Source organism: Prenolepis imparis, unplaced genomic scaffold (genome assembly GCF_030444845.1).
Source record: "Prenolepis imparis isolate NDT839.2.m4 unplaced genomic scaffold, iyPreImpa1.0 SCAF_3, whole genome shotgun sequence".
Classification (NCBI taxonomy): domain Eukaryota; kingdom Metazoa; phylum Arthropoda; class Insecta; order Hymenoptera; family Formicidae; genus Prenolepis; species Prenolepis imparis.
Window position 1 is genome coordinate 5,549,128 of NW_028141161.1, and position 19,588 is coordinate 5,568,715.

The 19,588-nt window shown below is 31.9% G+C and overlaps 1 protein-coding gene across 1 annotated transcript in view; it reads left to right on the forward strand.

The window, feature by feature from the left end:
• The first annotated feature begins 4,636 nt into the window (after positions 1–4,636).
• Positions 4,637–19,588, forward strand: part of Atg4a (Autophagy-related 4a) — a 33,005-nt gene continuing 18,053 nt past the window's right edge. The window contains exons 1-4 of the mRNA XM_083033193.1: positions 4,637–4,893; positions 6,262–6,388; positions 6,494–6,664; positions 18,627–18,804. Coding sequence (XP_082889319.1) covers positions 4,870–4,893; positions 6,262–6,388; positions 6,494–6,664; positions 18,627–18,804 — 500 coding nt within the window. The 5' untranslated portion in view covers positions 4,637–4,869. The remainder of the gene's footprint in view (positions 4,894–6,261; positions 6,389–6,493; positions 6,665–18,626; positions 18,805–19,588) is intronic.

Below are 19,588 nucleotides of genomic sequence, written 5' to 3' on the forward strand. Positions count from 1 at the left end.
CATCTTAGAAACAGGAACCAGAATATTTATAGGATTCAAAACAGGAACCAGGAAATATATATATATCAGTAAAGAATTCCTGCGTCTATAAAGAAATTAAGAAATATAATTATATAGTCATAGGATATTATATTTTCCGACTCACGCTTGACGCGCTCAATGTGACAAAGAAAATATGAAAATTGAGATAGTATCACTATACGGCATTAGATATATAAAAATATGAATTAAATGATATCACCGTAAGGCTAGATAAAAATGATTATGGATAATATCACCGTAAGGCAAAATATGAATAAGAGTTTTATAGTTTTCAGATATCACCTTTTAAGGCAGAGAAAATATTAATCAGCTTAGATAAGATTAGATTGATAAAGATATAAATCACCATAAGGCAAAGATAGAATTTGGATGATCGCCTTGCGGATAAATCACCATAAGGCAAAGATAGAATTTGGATGATCGCCTTGCGGCTAGCCTCAAATAATTGGCTTGATGGAAGGTATCGACTATCATGATATGTACTTACATGATGTCCCCAATTGGACAAAGTCGACCTTCCTAACCAGATATATGTAATAAACCAAATATGTATCGATGTATCTCAGATGATCTTGTTATTTCCGTACGATGCGCATCGTGTCGATTCAAACATTAAAAAAACCTTCATAAAACGAACTACGATAAACAGCTGCATAGCAACCAGATCTTTTTCTTTTTTCACGGCACTCTTTGAAAGATTCGAATAGACTTTCCTATACAAAATTAAAATTGTACAATTAATAAAACAAAAATCTTACTCAAGGACATTGTAAATGATAATATTAATGAAACGCACCTCAAATAAACCGTATAAATTCCAGAAACATGAATTAAATCATAGTTGACGAGTTCGTTATCACTTCCATCGTTGCGTCTAGCACGATGACGAGACACATAAAAGAAAGAGGTATTTTTAAACGACCTTAATAATATTGCTATAAACAGGATTTAGATTTTCTGTATCTTTCTGTAGGTTGATTGTGTTTTCATATTTTTTAATAAAAAACATTTCAACAATTTCTCTCTTTCTTGTATGTTTCTCGCAATGTAAAATATTAGGCGCTGTCCATTTAAAATCATGCATTAATTCAGCCCTATGTTTGCTGATTACATTATGATTACTAACATGCATTTTAATATTTTTTATGTGTTCTTTAATTCGGGTGTCTAAATGTCTTTTCGTCTGTCCTATGTAAGTTGCGTCACAATCTTTACAATCAATCTTATATACTATTTCAGTGCTGTTCAATTTAGAAAGTCTATCTTTTCCTCGCTTAATTACTCTATCAAGTTTTTTTGATATAGTGTGAATTACGTTCAAACCTGTCTTTTTCTTGATTGATCGACTGATATTCTCACTTATGTTCTTAATGTAGGGTAATACCAAATAAGAAGAATTATCGAATTCTTTAATATTACTATTATTATTATCAACGGCATTCAGATTATTTTTCCGATCAATTAACGTGCATACTCTCTTGGAAACATAACGGTCCATCATGTGTGGGGGGAAGCAATTATTAATTAAAATTTTTTTCACAATGCCAATGTTATTGTTATGAAACTGGTCATCAGATAATAAAATCGCGTGATCCACAAGATTGTTAATAGTATTAATTTTATACTTAAGTGGGTGATTCGAATAATAATTTAAATATCTGCCCGAGCATGTGGGCTTTTGGTACCAATTTGTTAGGAGTCTACCCCCACACCTAATAACACTCGTGTCCAAGAAACTAATCATACTATTTACTTCCATTTCATAAGTAAATTGCAGTCGTTCATGATAGCTGTTAAACGTAATCACCAAGTCGTCAATTTTCGTCCGTGGTACAATAGTAAAAATATCATCAACAAATCTATAAAAAATGCGAATATCAAAATCTAGTAGGTTTAAACAATGAGTTTTCAAGTCATCCATAACCAAATCTGCTAAAATCGGTGACAACGGAGATCCCATTGGACTACCAAAAATCTGCTCATAAAATTGTCCGTCAAAACAAAAAGTGGTTGACTCTAACAGAATTTCAACAGCATATAAAAATTGAGCCAAACTAAATGTTGTGTTGCAAGAAATTTCAGCCCATCTTTTCTCAATTGCATTTAATACTAAGTTTTTTGGAATGTTTGTGAATAATGATGTGACATCAAGTGAGACCAACACGTCATTATCACTAATGCTCTGATTTTTGATAACATTTGCGAACATCCATCCATCTTTGATGTGAGATTTTGGTCTTTTAATCGAACGTTGTATTATATCATGAACGAAGTGCGCTGTATTATAAAAGGGACTACCTAGAGACGAGACAATAATACGCATAGGAACATCAATTTTATGAATTTTTGGCAGTCCATAACATCGTGGGAGATTACCGTTGGTAGTATTAAGGTGTTTATATGTAATATCATCTATCAGATCGTTGTCACGCCACGATTTAATAAGGGAAGACATTTTGTTCGTCAATTTTCTAATAGGATCTTTTTCTAATTTGTTATAAGTTAATTAGTCATTTAATAATAATTTCATTTTTTTCAACATATACTGTCCTATCCATAATTACAGTGGCCTGACCTTTATCAGCTTTAGTGACTAGAATCTCCCTATCATTACGTAAAAATTTTTGGCAATTATCAAAATTTTTATAAATGTATCTATCCACATGGCTCATATGTTTCTTCTTACAAAGAAACCCATGTAACGAATTAGCTATTATGCTCCTTGATTGTTCAATTAAGCTGTGTGGAATCTTACGGTATTTAGTTTCCAAATTTTTTACATTTTCGACAACCATATTAATGCGGTCATTTGTATTATGTGTCTCGTCATCGTGCTAGACGCAACGATGGAAGTGATAACGAACTCGTCAACTATGATTTAATTCATGTTTCTGGAATTTATACGGTTTATTTGAGGTGCGTTTCATTAATATTATCATTTACAATGTCCTTGAGTAAGATTTTTGTTTTATTAATTGTACAATTTTAATTTTAATTTTATTATATTGTAATTAGAGACTTGAAAAGGACCTGAACCAAAGGTCGAAACGTCGTCTGTATGACAACAAGTTAATAAAGATCAATTTGCCAGTTTCGTCGAAAAATATATATACATTTAATTATTTATGAATTTTTCCTTTTTTTGTGTGTGCTTTCATCACTATTTCAAATGTCGCGCTTCGATAAGCCACACCAATATGGCGCTTAGTGTTCCCCCCTTACGTCTGCTTGCCAGGCAAGGGGGGTATATCTTCCCTCCTGTTATTTCTTACCTCCATGGGCAGAAAAAAGCGCCGCTCTGCCCCGCAAAGCGAAATATTAACAGTTAAAATTGACTACTTTTGGGTTAAGAAATCTGTCATATCGACATGATGAGTACTCTCTACGGTCACATGCGCATGCTCTGTGACCACATGCGCATGCGTTTTGGTTACTCTTTGCTACAGTGCACGAAATTTAAACGCAACAATGCATGATGTATATATGCGTCTACAATAATAGTATTGTTGTAGACGCGTATGTACATGCTTACGTTCATAATGATAACATTATTAGAATTTGGGCACGTAAGAATTTGGCTTACATACCACACACACACACACACACGGGGGGGGTGCAAGAGGGGCCGAAGGATCCCTTGCACCCTCTGTGTGTGTGTGTGCGTGCGTGTGTGCGTGTGTGCGTGCGTGTGTGCGTGTGTGTGTGTGTGTGTGTGTGTGTGTGTGTGTGTGTGTGTGTGTGTGTGTGTGTGTGTGTGTGTGTGTGTGTGTGTGTGTGTGTGTGTGTGTGTGTGTGTGTGTGTGTGTGTGTAAGCCTGTCTACTATACCACAGAGCATGCGCATGTGACCGCAGAGAGTACTTGTGTCATCGGTATGACAGATTTCCTAACCCAAAAGTAGTCAACTTTAACTGTTAATATTTCGCTTTGCGGGGCAGAGCGGCGCTTTTTTCTGCCAGATTCTTTCATTTTAAACAAAAACGCGTCGAATGAGTGCAAATTTATTGATATATCTCGTGAGATAGCTAAACTGAATAATTACCAATTTGTCTAACTGATGTCTAATAAATGTACTTTAAACTTGATTTTCAGATAAAATAATTTTTTCCCAAAGGCTAAGAACATTACAGACGTGTTTCCCAAATAATTTCACGTTAATTACAATAAAAAAAAATATTTTTAAAATTTATGTCTGCTAACTATACGCTCAATTTATTTTAATTAATTATAAATAAACTACTATTTCCTAAATTATGAGAATCTATTCCTAAATTTGCCCAAATAATTCCCAAGCGATTGGTATAATAGAAAATAAGAAATCTCTAATTCGTCTGCTAACTATATGGAGGTACTACATTCCCAAAAAATAAGTCATTTTCAAAGTCAAAAGTCGCGTCGTTAATACGACGGTAAAGGTGCCTTTTCATACTGACGCTCGACGCTCATTTTTAGCGGCATAAGACGTCACGTGACCAAAATTGACGAATTGGTATCTTTATTTTTGGTCACGTGACGTCTTTTGACGCTAAAAATGAGCGTCGAGCGTCAGCATGAAAAGGCACCTTTACGGCCTACGACACTCCATTGTAGATGGCCCTTTACGCACCGTGTGATTTCGGCCTTAGAAGAAACAAAAGAGCGTCGATTTCTGTTTTTTAAATCGCGCATTTCGAAGAATGAGATAAACTTTGAACTCTCGAAACGCCAACTAACTTCATCTCTCCCAAATTGATACAAGAGGCATTTGTGTTTTATTATTTTAAGAATTCTTCGATTTTAAATGGCGCATCTAACCTCGCTACATATAAGGATGCAGATGCGATGACCAATGTTTTTCGCTTTCGTGGTGAAGGTGTGTACAAGCAACTTTTCTAACTCTTAATCTTATTTCTCTACTTAATTACAAGATAATTTTGTAAAAAATGTTTCTCTGTTCACAATTTATCGAAAAAGTCACTGCGGCTAAATTATTAACTTGACTATTACCCAGATAGCAAAATCGTATGCCAGGAAATTCAATCGTGATTTTGCAGCAGACTCTTCAATATGCTATGTCCTTAAAGCTTAATTTCTGACAGCACGGCCGATATGACATTGAAAATACAGCAAAAATCGAATATTGTTTACTATTATGACATACGTAGCAAATATTAAGCAAAATCCATCATATCAAGCATTAATGGCAGAAAATCAAACATAATCTGCTGTGCGATGACAATGAAAACATGGCAGGAATGCAATACAATCTATTGTATCAAGCGCAATGACAGAAATGCAGCAGAAATCAAGTATAATTTGCTTTCACACAATGCGATGGCAAAAACACAGTAAAGATAGAACATGCTTGATAAACACAATTATATTATTAATATAGATGCAAGAAATACAGATATTATTGTGTGCAAATGTTAACAATAAATCACCAGATATTTGTATTTTTTTAAAAATAAATATATATATATATAATATACTATATAAATAATTGGCATGATGAAATAATTCATAAAATAAATTTAGATAAATAATTTATTTATTGGTAATTCGTAAAACTCATAGATTTATATAGGAAATAAATTCTTATTTTGCATCTCAAGCAGTCAGAAAATGAATAATTTTTTATTGATCCATCCAGTTTCCAAAAAATCAATCTAATATTCTAAAAAAAATTCTCTGTTGGAATTTTATCAGAAATTAAGCTGATAGAAATACTATACATTTTTAATTTTGTTAGCTGCCTTTTGCAATCTTTATATTTGTAATTTCAAGCAAGAACTTGATTACGAGATATGTATAATGGTAAATGAAAAAATTATAATTAGAGATATTACTATACATATTTTATATAATATCTTGTATATTTCTGCCATTATTTCATGACAACAGATCATGCTTGGTTGCTACCAGAGGCCTGCCAATATAATATGTAGTGCCCAATTTGTTAATATCTGATGTTTGTGGATTTGGCTGATAAATAATATCTGCATTTTATTAATATGAATTTAAATTTATTATTATTTGATGAAAAAATGGAAAGCAAGATTAAATTAAGAACAACGAATTAAACGAAATTATATAATTAGAAATTTGCTGCAGTGATTCTCTGTAAATCGCGAATTAATCATTGATCAAATTAATCGTAGTTTAATTAGTCATTTTATAATAGATAAAATTTTTAATTCTAAAATTTATTTTATATTGCATTGTATTTGTTATTTTATAGGTATTAACAGTGAGAACAGTAATAATGGATAGTCTATTTACCCAAAATGTTTCCGACGAGGCAGAGGATATACCGCAAACAGATGAACCTGTTTGGATCCTTGGCATAAAATACAATGCTTTAAAAGGTCTAATAAATGATCAAAGTGTATATATATGTGTGTGTGTGTGTGTGTGTGTGTGCGTGTTGCGTGTGTTTCCAATGAAGTGAATTGTAAGGTGTTAAATTTTAGAGCTCGAAGTGATACGTAGAGACATCAGATCCAAGTTATGGTTTACTTATCGCAAAGGTTTTATTTCCATTGGTGGTTGCAGTTCCACATTTACATCTGACAAAGGTTGGGGTTGTATGTTGAGATGCGGGCAAATGGTTCTTGCCCAGGCTCTAATTACATTACATTTAGGTATGTAATATTATATGACATTTTAATAATATATGTATGGAATAGGATGTAAAGTTCGTGGATAAGAATATAAAAACAATTAGTTTATTTTTGAAAATATTTTTATTTTTTAATATAATTCGCTTTTAATTTAATATACATCGATCATGATTCGACTTGTTTATACTATCACAATAGTAATTTTCATCAAGTTCACCTTTTAAGCTCACTTTGTCTTATTTAAATTTACTAGCTTATTATTTATTGGATACTTATGATGGACAAATTCAACTTGCATGCTGTCATAAACTTGTTTACAAGACGTTCAAAAATGACACGATTTTTTTATTTTTTTATTTTTTTAAATATATTCCTACTATACTCATTCATAACGCCGAAAAAAAAAACTGCCAGAAGGATATAAAACTTGGCACTTAATTATATGAAGGATGAATTGTAAAAATGGTATAAACATCTTCTCTCTTGCTCTCTATATGTACGCGAATTTTTTATCCTATTCTCGTATATAATAAATTGTGTGTGCGCAGTGTTTGTTAAACTATATAAATATCTGAACTTTAAGTTATTAATTTTCTTACAATTAGACTCAGTGAAACAATTTCCGAATTTATTAAGAATAAAGATATAAAGAAAGATTTCGTTTTATATTGTTTTATTGAAAATTTAAAAAATTATGACTAATTGTAAACATCTGAGCTTGATATTTTAAATAAAGTAAATATTTTTTATACATTTGAGATTCTTTTTACTTCAATTTTACAATTAAAATTTAAACATATAATCTGATTTTGTCAAACTTCATTTTATACTTTTACAAGTATTATTTTTATTGTTTTTTTATATTATTTAGAGATTAATTTTTTTAAAAGATTATATAGACAAGTTATAACGCTCTAGATGATAACAAAGATATATTTTTTAACTCACACAGAACTTAATATTTAAGAATTTTTGATGTTACAAATTACGAATCTAAAAATCAGAGTGTTTACTTTCTAGAATATGGAAAATCTAAAATTCTCAGGATTTTTTTTTGTACTTGGAAAAATTAGCGAATTCTCTTGAAATGTTATTAAGGCTCCTGCATACTCGATTGTCAAGTCCGTAAAATTTGTACGACAGCGCCACATTTGGCAAAACTATAAACTATAAAGCGTGAAAATGACATAAATTATTCTTGCGACTTACAGCGTCATTTATCGTTTTAGTGCAGTGTTTCTATTTTTAAAATAATTATTATAGTATTAAAATATACCGAAGATTTTGTTATAATTTAATATGTAAAAGCAAATATTTATTTCATCTCGATACCTGTCAAACAGCGGGTTTTCGTCCTTGATTAGGCTCAATTCAATTCGACATATACAATGTTATTTATTGCTTACCCAAACAAAAGGAGAGTTTTCGGTATATTTTACAAGTCGGTTTTATCGATTACAAACCCTATTTTATTGAAAAACATTTTTATTTTAGCGTAAGTCGCAAGAATTTTCATGGTATATTTTCTCGCTTCTGACGTCATCAATTCAAGATGGCTGCAGTGAGTATGCAGGAGCCTTAAGATTAAGAGGAAAAATTCCCTCTTTGATAATTTTGTTCTTATTAAGCAGTCGGCTATCTCTCAATAAGCCAAAATGTGTACTAACAATAAGTGTTAAAAATATTATAAATACATCTTTATTTATATATATGTATATATATTTAATTTATAATATATATATTAAAATATTATATAAGTTACAAAATAATAAGATGAATTAATTAATGTAAAAAAATACGTAGTTGTTTTATTTACATTAATTGATTCCTTTCATTTCGTAACTTATATAACTTTTTATGCCAAATATTATGAGGAACCAATTTATGTAAAAAAAAAAATAGGGTAATCTCATTTCAAAAAATGGAGGTCATTTTAAGGGGGTACATAGCTTTGTTGCGCGCAAAAAAATGACCTATTTTCGGGAATTTTTTTCTCAGTAAATAACGCAGTAATCAATGCAAGGTTTTTTTTATCTTATTCATTATATATTTGAGTATATGTATATTAAAAATTATTAAGTTTCATAAAAATTGTAATTTTTATGACAAGTTGTGTGCACCAGTGATGAGCGTGCAGTGTCTGCATTTTGCACTGTAAGTTTGATCTAAAAAATAAAAATATTTTCTTGTAAAGAAATGTTTTAGTTACAAACTGTCGGGGGGAATTTTTTAATTTATAAAAATTTACGAAACTTTTTAGATCGAACTAAAATGCAAAATCATGCAGACACTGGGACCGTGCACGCTCATCACTGGTGTACACAACTTGCCATAAAAGTTACAATTTTTTATGAAACTTAATAACTTATAAAACTTAATAATATTTTATATACATATATTTAAATATATAAAACGAAAAAAATTTTAAAAACTTGTATTGATTACTGCGTTATCTAACAATAAGTACTGAGAAAAAAAATCCCAAAATAGGCCATTTTTTGTACGTGACAAAGGTATGTATCCCCTTGATACCAAAGTTTTCCTCTCAAACTTTTTTTCTACATATTCTCTGATATTAACTTATAACGCTTTATTTTGTATATATGTATGCTTGATATGATCCTCAGACATTTTACAGATAGATAGATAAAGATAATATAGAGTTGATTAATTCCAACCGGGTTACAATTTTTCACGTTTCCGGTTCCTCTTATATTGCGTTATCTTCTCTTACAAATTATGTTTTTATTAATCTTAATCGCTAACTTAATTATCTTCTTTCTCCGCCTAATTAATATATCGACATACATGCAATGCTACATTAAATTTATCTTACCGTTTCTGTGCTCTTTCTATCTTTATTTTTCTCATTTTTCAGGTAAAAAATGGGCTAATAAGAGCAGAAATTAGGCGCAACAAACTTCTCTTTAACTTTCTCTAAAATCTTCTTTATTTGATTTGAACGTTTTGATCCTTTCTTTGGACCACGGTCTTGTATACAGGTCTGGGCACTCCTATACTATTTTCATATAAACCGGTGTGAGCGAAGTGACGCCAATATGGCGACTATAATAGGCCGACGCGCAAGCGCAGTTGGCATGTTTTGTCAGACAACATAGTGCCGAAAACGTGTCTACGCTCTTGGTAATCGGCCAACTGTAGACGCCATATTGGCGTCACTTCTGCTCACATATTTTCGCCGAAGTGCCCAGACCTGTATACAAGACCGTGCTTTGGACCATCTTCAGAAGATCAATTGACAAAAAAAAATCTTTTTTCCTGCCTTACGTCTTCAAAGCAATCGAAGACAAGATGAAGAACATGAAAAATACATATATCATGACCTCAGCGATATATATATAACAGCACAGGTTTGTTGGGACCTAAATTTCTGCGCCTGGCTCTTATTAGTCCATTTCTTGAATTTTTGTATTTATATATGTGAGAGAGAGAGGGGGGGAGGAAGGGAGAGAGAAGAGTTTTTTTTATTTTATTTTATTAGTTTTATATTTTCTCCCGTTATTTCTCTTTCTCACTTCCAATTTGTCGCACTTTCATTTTTTTTCTTTCTTTATTTCTCTTCTTTCTCTCTCTCTTTTACCACTTATTTCTTTGCTGTTTTTTTTCCATCTCTTTCTTGTATTGTTTTTTCTTTTTCCTCGAATATATATATCCATTCTACAACCTTATTTTAGTTTCTTTCATCCGTGATTATCGATGTCTTACATTCCATATGTTTTTATGTTTCTCCCTTTTGCACATTCTATACACTTAATTTTCCTCATCCTCCCAATGTTTTCTTTCTCTTATCTTATTTTTAAATTTTAATTATTTTATTTCGTCTATTTTCTCATTATTCTCTCTTCCCCCCCCCCCTTTTTTTATAAGGCCTTTTATCGTTCTATTTTATTATTTATTATACCTTCTTTATTAGCACTAAAGTTTTCTAATTTTTCCATCTTTTCCAAAATTCTTTATCTTTATTGTTTAAATTTGCTACATTCCAAAACGCTAATTTTTCCAACTTCTTTCTCCTCTCTCTTTTCTTTTCTTCCTTTGCTCTCACTCTTCTTTTTTTTAAGTTTTATAATTGGCTTTTTCTCTGCCATTTTCTCTTCCCCCCCCCCCTTTTTCTTATCTTTATCCGGTTTAAGTGTCTCCACTTTTCCCAATTCATTTTGTTCCTCGACTTCTGCTCTGACTTCACTACTATTTTTATTGCCTTTCCTTTTATTCTTTAGTAATAAAGAATCCTTTCTCTCTTATTCCATTTTCATTTTTTTTCTATCATGTTCATATTTTATCATATTTTATTCAAGTCCATTTTCTCTTTTCTCTTTCTTAAACTTTTTTGTATTATCTCTTTTCTGCTCAAGATTATTTAACTTAACTAATATTATTCCTTTAGTTTCTTTTTTCTGCACATCTATATCCAAATTAACTTCTATATTCTAAAATAAATTTTTTTACTAAAGAATAGAATAGAATAGACAAAGCGGTTCTCAAAATAAAGCTTCACCTGTGACACGCAAAGTTCATCGTGCCTTTTTGATAAGAAATGAGACTACTTACTTGTACGAACCTCAGAAAGACTGAGCCAAACAGTTCGAATCTGACATATACCGGGCAGTCCAATCAATCAAACAACTTCATATGGGGTTAAAATCCGTCTTTACGGTTTAAAGACCCTAACGATTCATTCCACTTTTTCTGATTTCACAATACTAGCCGTCAGATCCTAGTCACCATCTTATATCTTTAATCCGAGGCCTAGTCATCCAATTCGACATTGTATTCTCTTCTAAAAAGCCCGTAAAGTTGGCTTCCAGTAGGCCTTCTGGAAAATTTTTTCTGGGATAAAGTCGAATTAACGACTTGTGTTTCTGGCTTTATTTCAGACACGCTTTTACCCTAAACCTCTGCAATTTCGGACTTTACCAAGAAAACTTAGTCAAACTGATCATTTTTTCAGGACAGTTTTTCTCTTCAGAAGTTGTCAACTAAAATCCTGTGTAGATGATCTACACAGAATTGTGTCTCTTTGTTGATGCCGTGTCTTTTACAGAAGCTACCGAGACAAATGGTTAAGTCTCTCCAGAGAAAAAAATTAAATCCATCGAATTTCTCGGTTTTCATTTGATTGCCTTGAACCACACGTTAAGAAATTCAAAAACAATTTTTCCGTGGTCAGAGGAGAGCTCATGAGAGCCCCCAACTGACCAAGTGGTTAGTGAAGTCACTAATTAAATTCCTGGAGCAGAAAATGAGGTCGAGTATCTCATTCCTTATTGCGGTCTAGAACGTTGGCTCTATTTTTTGTTCTCCGAGTCAATGACCGCCAAATATTTCAAAAGCCTCCTGCCTCTTTTGTTAATATCGATATTATCGATACTCCTTTAAATTGTGTGATCGCAACAGCACTTGTTCTTCTTGTCAGCATTCTATCAGCTTAACTGATTTCAGCGAGATAAGTCCCCCCCCCTCCTTCTTATCATGAAAATACGCTAAATTTACTATCACCTTTTTGGCTTTACTCGTATTTACTTTAGCGAATTCTATCTTGACCATATCATGATAAAAGTAATATAGAAAGGTGAACCATTGCGCATAATGATGGAGATCTGAGATCTTAACCAATCAGAGTTTGAGCTTTTAAGCAGCGCGCTGTTTAAAAGTTTCTTTATATCGTAAAAACCTTACAAATAAGACATTCCGTTGAATTATTGCCGAAATGATACTGCGATGTTTCGACAACGTAATGACCAAAATATTTACTCGGCAAAATATACATTTATACTACAAATGTTAAAATGAGAGATAATCAATAGAAAGTATGATTTGGTTTTACAACAAGGTTATGTCACTACATCGTAGCAATTTGTGAATACATATAAAAATACGAAAAGGAAAAAATTATATTTATAAGCATTCGGAACCTAAACTCACCACAACTGAGTTTTATATCCCGTTCTTTTCTTTGACAAGCTTCGAGCCACAGTCTCCTTAGTTCATGCTTTTTAGGAAAATAACACAATAATATGTTGTAAAAGCTCAAATTGGCTGACCGTTCCCCACTAATTTTAACCTACTACGCATCGATCGAAATGGTTCACCTTTCTACTTACACCATGAACTAGATTAGTTAGGTTTCCATTCCGCAATTACCTTGATTTAGGCTGTGGAAGATTTAAAAAGTTTTCCACAAGCCGCATATCCTCTGATACAGCTCTTGTAGACCCATATTTCTAGCTAGAACACCCGAGACGCTGCTATGACGCATGGTTAATCTGGGTGAATCCTACCCTCGCCATGCCTAAATTAATAAGGCCCAGGCTGGAGTTCTTTCTGTTCCGTCCTCTCACTATAGACTCTGAGCAGATCCGCCGTAATTTGGCTCGAACCTGTAACTTACTCTGAAGTTCTGCGCTCTTAGTTTGAATGATGTTTTTCCTCTCGGGAAAATCCCTCCTTTTCGAGAAAGACTTGCCAGTTAGCCCTGGCAATACTTTGGTATTGCTTCTCCAGAACTGCCATCGCAAGTACAAACACAGACAACCCTACGCCTTCAAGACGACCACTTTAAGTCTGGCGCTTTCTTAGAGAGAGATATGTTCTCTTCACTCAGTGAGCTAACTGAATGCTATCTCATCTTCACTTCTGCAGCACAGTTCCTTACGGACAGTGTCGCGGTCCTCGTGAATCCTTTTGAATCCTTGCAAGATCATTTAATCATTGCTTTTCGTAACAAAATAGCGAAATTATTACCTGTTTAGAGTAATCCTCCAAAACATCACCCTCGTCAAGCAATAACGTAGAACCTGGTCTCTTGAGTCCTGAGTTTTAATAGTGACCTTTGACTCGATATCCTGGGATGGAGAATCAAAGAGCAGTGAACTGACACTGCTGAGATCTTCTCCCTTCTACCTCTTTTTTCTCAACTCCACATCGATTCCTTTTGCGAGAAATCACTGCTTCGCTGATAATAACCTCGCTCTTTTCCGGGCCTTGAAGAACCCATTCCGAAACAATTATTGTTCTCCCAGAAGACGAGGACCCTTGTGAATTCTCTCCCTTTTTTTCTCCAGAAATAAGATCATTAGAATCCATATTCATTTTGATCCCAAGAATCGCTATGGGATTGTAATCAATCCGCGTAGAGCCCCGCAGAACTCCTAGTTTAGCTTGAGGAGCTGATCCGCGGCAGTAGTCTTTCCAACCCTAAGTGAGGGTTTCATGCCCACAGGGCCGGTTATCATCACACCAGAAATAGATCGACCAAAACGTACGATCTATCTAAATAATCAATAAATTTCATTAGAAGAAAGAGTTTGCGCTTTATTTATCGCGCTTATTGTTAGTTCTTAAGGCTCCTGCATACTCACTGCAGCCATCTTGAATTGATGACGTCAGAAGCGAGAAAATATACCATGAAAATTCTTGCGACTTACGCTAAAATAAAAATGTTTTTCAATAAAATAGAGTTTGTAATCGATAGAACCGACTTGTAAAATATACCGAAAACTCCTTTTGTTTGGGTAAGCAATAAATAACATTGTATATGTCGAATCGAATTGAGCCTAATCAAGGACGAAAACCCGCTGTTTGACAGGTATCGAAATGAAATAAATATTTGCTTTTACATATTAAATTATAACAAAATGAGAGTCTTCGGTATATTTTAACACTATAACAATTATTTTAAAAATAGAAACACCACTAAAATGATAAATGACGCTGTAAGTCGCAAGAATAATTTATGTCATTTTCACGCTTTATAGTTTATAGTTTTGCCAAATATGGTGCTGTCGTACAAATTTTACGGACTTGGCAATCGAGTATGCAGGAGCCTTAAACGATTTAATTTTGCAAAAACTTTATTCGTAATCAACGCTCTTGATAATTCCTACATACAAGTATCTCTTATCTATTAAAATAAATTATATCAGTTTACCATTTTTTGGCATTTTTTCACTTATTATCATTATTTAAGTAGTTAAAAACATTATTGTTTAATATAACTTTTTAAGCACATATATTAAATATTAAGCTACTATATACTATATGTAATCACTTAAATATAAATTATAAATGCGTTTAATACGAACATTTCTAACGATTAAATAACTATAAATAGACCAAGTTTTAATATAGTCATTTATTTCTTTATAGTAACTATAAAATTGATATATTGACAGAGAAATTGTGTGATAAAAGGCATTTTTGAGTATTTTTCTTTTGTTTAAATCAATACTGATTATTTCCAAATTGTGACAATCACTGTCTTATTGGTAGAGAAAATTGTCTTATTGTTAGTAGAATACTCAAAAATGACTTTGTCTAATAGTTTTTCTGTTAATTAATTAGCTTTATTTTAGAGATCGAATGTTTACCAAGAGAAGGGAGAGAAATGCCCATCTCCAATTTTGATGCGCTTTGAATATGTTTTAGTGTAGGTCAAAATAAGACACATATTTTTTTCTATTTGTACCCAAATGGCCGTTGAACAAAAGGACTAAATTCCTTTATCAAATAGGAATCACCGAATAGAAAGAACCGATAAACAGTAAAATCAAACTTGTTTGGCCTATTTCTTGGACCTTAAGAGGGCCTTTAAATAAATAGATTTATGGTCGAATCCAATTTCGCGTTCTATCGGTAAGACAGACGGCGTCAGCATCCCCTTAAGGGGATCCTAAAGCTGTCCTGTTTTATCGATAAAACAATAATTTTTGTACACGCTTTTCTTTTTTATTGGTTGAATAGAATAATAAATGCTTTTCCACGATTAAAGTACATATAGAAACAAAGTGGAGACCTACCGATTTTATGTTATAAAACCGAGTAGAAAAGTTCTCTACTACAATTTCGCGATTTTCGCAATAATTAATGAGAACTTAATTAAATAAGATCGATTTATTTTAATTAATTTCTCATTAACTTCACTTTTAAATTTTTAAAGGGGAATATATTAATAATTGCTAAAAGACGAGCTTATTAATATGTGATATACAGGATATACAGAAAGTACCGGGACGGCGAAATATCTCGAAAGGATGACGTTTTCTGAAAAAATGTTTTATACAAAAGTTGTAGGGTTTTATGTGACGCATTACATAGCAATATTATTATGTCCTTGAATAACGTTGTCGAGGTCACGTGAAGGTCACCTTCAATTTCTTAAATGAAACCACCTATTTTTTATTGCATATTCTTATAGCTTACCTCGAGAGCTTTCCAAAACCCTATAATTGAGTTATTTTTTATTAAGTACTTTCCGAGTTATGAGACTTAAAATTTACAGTATTTTGACATAAAATATCTTGTGAAACATTTAGTTTTCGATAATCTTACCTTAATACTTTTATGCACAAAATAATTAGACCAATCAATTGATGTAAAGAAAACACATAAATGATTTATAAAAAATATGTTGCAAATTACATACTTTTTTTTAAACTATGTGTTTTCTTTACACTAGTTGATTGGTCTCATTATTCTGTGCATAAAAGTATTAAGGTAAGATTATCGAAAACTGATTGTTTCACAAGATATTTTATAGTTTATGTCAAAATACTATAAACTTCAAGTCTCATAACTCGGAAAGTACTTAATAAAAAATAACTCAATTCTAGTGTTTTGGAAAGCTCTCGAGGTAAGCTACAAGAATATGTAATAAAAAATAGGGTGTTCCATTTAAGAAATTGAAGGTGACCTTTACGTGATCTTGACAACGCAATTCAAGATCATACTAACATTTAAAAAAACTTACCTTTTTAAAAAAAGGTAAAAAAAGGGCGCCAAGTCCACACGCCATGTGAAAAAGTGTTATACAAAAAACAGTGTTTTTAAATTATTGTAAAAAAACTTAATATTTCTAAAAAAAATGATATCAAAAAATTGCGCCAAATAAATAAAAATTTATGTTTTATAAAAAATATATGTTTTATTATTTTAAATATTTAAAAAAAGTTACTCAGCCAAATATAAATGTGTATTTTGCAGATTATTATCTGATCTGATATAAAATTTATCACAGAATCATCTTTGTATTTTTAAGAATGATGCATCTGCACAGTCAAAACGATTTAGACCCGGTATTGAAACAATTAAAATGACGAACAAAAACTATATTAAATTATTAAATACTATATTAAAAAGAATATATTAAATTTTAATAATTTTTAAATGGATTAAAATTTAATATATTCTTTTAAATATAATAAAATTACTATTCCCACAGAAAACAATTTGTGATTTTGATTAAAGCAGAGAATATTTTATAATTATCAGTTTGTGTTCTTGGTTAAAGCAGAGAATACTTTTATTTATGTTGTCAATAACATAAAATTGTATAAATACTTTTTTACGACCACTTAACAAATATTCTTTGCTTTGAGAAAGAGAGAGAGAGAGAGAGAGAGAGAGAGAGAGAGAGAGAGAGAGAGAGAGAGAGAGGGAGAGAGAGGGAGAGGGAGAGAGAGGGAGAGAGAGAGAGGGGGAGAGAGAGAGAGAGAGAGAGATCATAAATTATCATTTTTTTACTTACTGACATCGAGAAATTAAAAAAAATTAATTAAAAATAAATGGAACATGAGCGACGATTTTCCTTCTCAGAATCTTATTTAAAGACCAAAATAAACAAAATATAAAAGTTACAAGAAAAACGGAGAGGTTGCCGTTATAATACATGTTTTAATGAATATTGTATCATATTCGTCTAATACATCTTGTATTTTTTTACTGAATTCAAGAAATGCTGGTTGATAGTACGTTTCCTGTAATGATTAAAGAGACTTTTATAAATTAGGTAGTTGTCTCTAGTTATAATTATAATTCATTGCATGAATTTTTCAATATATTGAGAAAGGATAATGAACCTCATCCTCATCGGTCACCGGTGAACCGTCAGTCCATTCGGAATTTTCTGCTAGCGATTTCACCGCCTCGATAGGCAACACAAACGCGTCGTGCTCCAAGTATTTTAATACATCGTCAGGAATGTCGAGAATCGTAGCCTCCAAGGCATCTTTCTTGAATGTTGGATACCAGCAGGAAATAGAGCACTCCGGTTTTAAATCACTCACAATCTTTCATCGAAAGTTTTTACATATACTTGTATCTTTATATACAAATACTTCAATCTCCTACTTTATTTAGAACGTTTTACAAAGAGTTCTCGTAAAATGAAACAAATATACTTTTACTTTACATCAAAACTGAACCTATGTGTCAAAATATCAAAATATGTCAAAACTGATAACCTAAATAAATGACATTCATGGAGCGACATCAACGCTGTCTTGTAATGTATGCTCGAACTGGACATTTTCTGGTACATTCGCATTGAGAAAGTCGATGATGATGACGACGACCAAAACTTGAATCAATTTTTTAGAAAATCAAACTTTACATTATAATATCTCCGTTTTACAAAGCACATAGAGAAAAAGTAAAGACACTTTTATTATATAATTTAAACTCAATCTATCGATTGAGCATAGTAAGAACTCGATCGCTTCAACCGTTATTGCGTATCAGAAATATATGATACTCTCAACTGTCCGACTCGCGTATAATAACACGGCATGCCTCGCAGTCGCTATGCAAAGCTACGCTCAGTAGACTTGGCGCGAGACACTACCGTGTCTCTTGATATTGCTATGTACTGCGTCACATAAAACCCTACAACTTTTGTATAAAACATTTTTTCAAAAAACGTCATCCTTTCGAGATATTTCCCGGTACTTTCTGTACTATTAAGAATTATCCAAATTCAACAAATCTACAAATATATACAGATATATTATCTTCCATTTTCAAAACTTTCTCAGTAACTAATAATCGTATAAAAAAAATTTTAGCTTGTGTTTTTACGTATTAATTTACTTTTTTTGTGTTCTACAATAATTATGAGATACTGTATAATTAATATAAAAAAAAGTTTCCATATAAGTTATTATAACATTATATTTATGATACACAGGTAAAGATTGGCAATGGATGCCAGAAACAAAGAACAGTACATATCTGAAGATTTTAAGTCGCTTTGAAGACAAAAGAGCTGCCGCTTTTTCCATTCATCAAATTGCATTAATGGGTGCGTCCGAAGGAAAGGAAGTTGGACAATGGTTTGGTCCTAACACCATTGCACAAGTATTAAAGTATGGAATATACGAATGTACTTTTATACGAATATGTATATAGTCTGTCAGAAAAGTGATGAGATTGAATTTGTATCACACGATATGGCAACACTGAAAAAAAGTAATCACGTGGAATGTAAAGTATGATCCTTTAAAAGCAGTTCAAGTTTCAATTATGAAAAGTTTGATTGTTAAAAAAAGCACTTGGTGGCGATCATGCTTTATCACGTGTTTAGATTTATCTTCAACTATTTCGCGGTCTTCTGAAAATATTTATTGCCAAAAACTTGAACATGTGATAAAACATGATCACCAAATGCTTTTTTTAACTTTTATCACATCTTTATTCAATATTTTCCATAACAATCACGAAAACGATGAATCTAACACATTTACGAAAATGTTATAATGATGCGTGAACAACCGAATCCAAACTTGTATTGCTTTTAAAGGAAGGATTATACTTTACATTCCGCGTGACTACATTTTTTCACACTGCTGTTACATTATGCGCTACATATTTAATTTCTATTACTGTTTCGACAGATCATGTATATCGAAGAAATTTTAATTTAGTTATACAGGGTGTCCCATTTTAATCTATCACCCCTCGTAACTTTGCAGGAAGCGATCGTAGAGAAAAATGTTTCATACAAAAGTTTTTTTACTTCTGTGTGTGTGTGTGTGTGCTTGCGTGTGAATGTAGATACCTAAGAATGATAAAATATTTTATTGAAAATCAATTCAAAAGCAATTTTGCGACGTATACCAAATATTTTCGAAAAAAGTTAAAAAGTGTTTA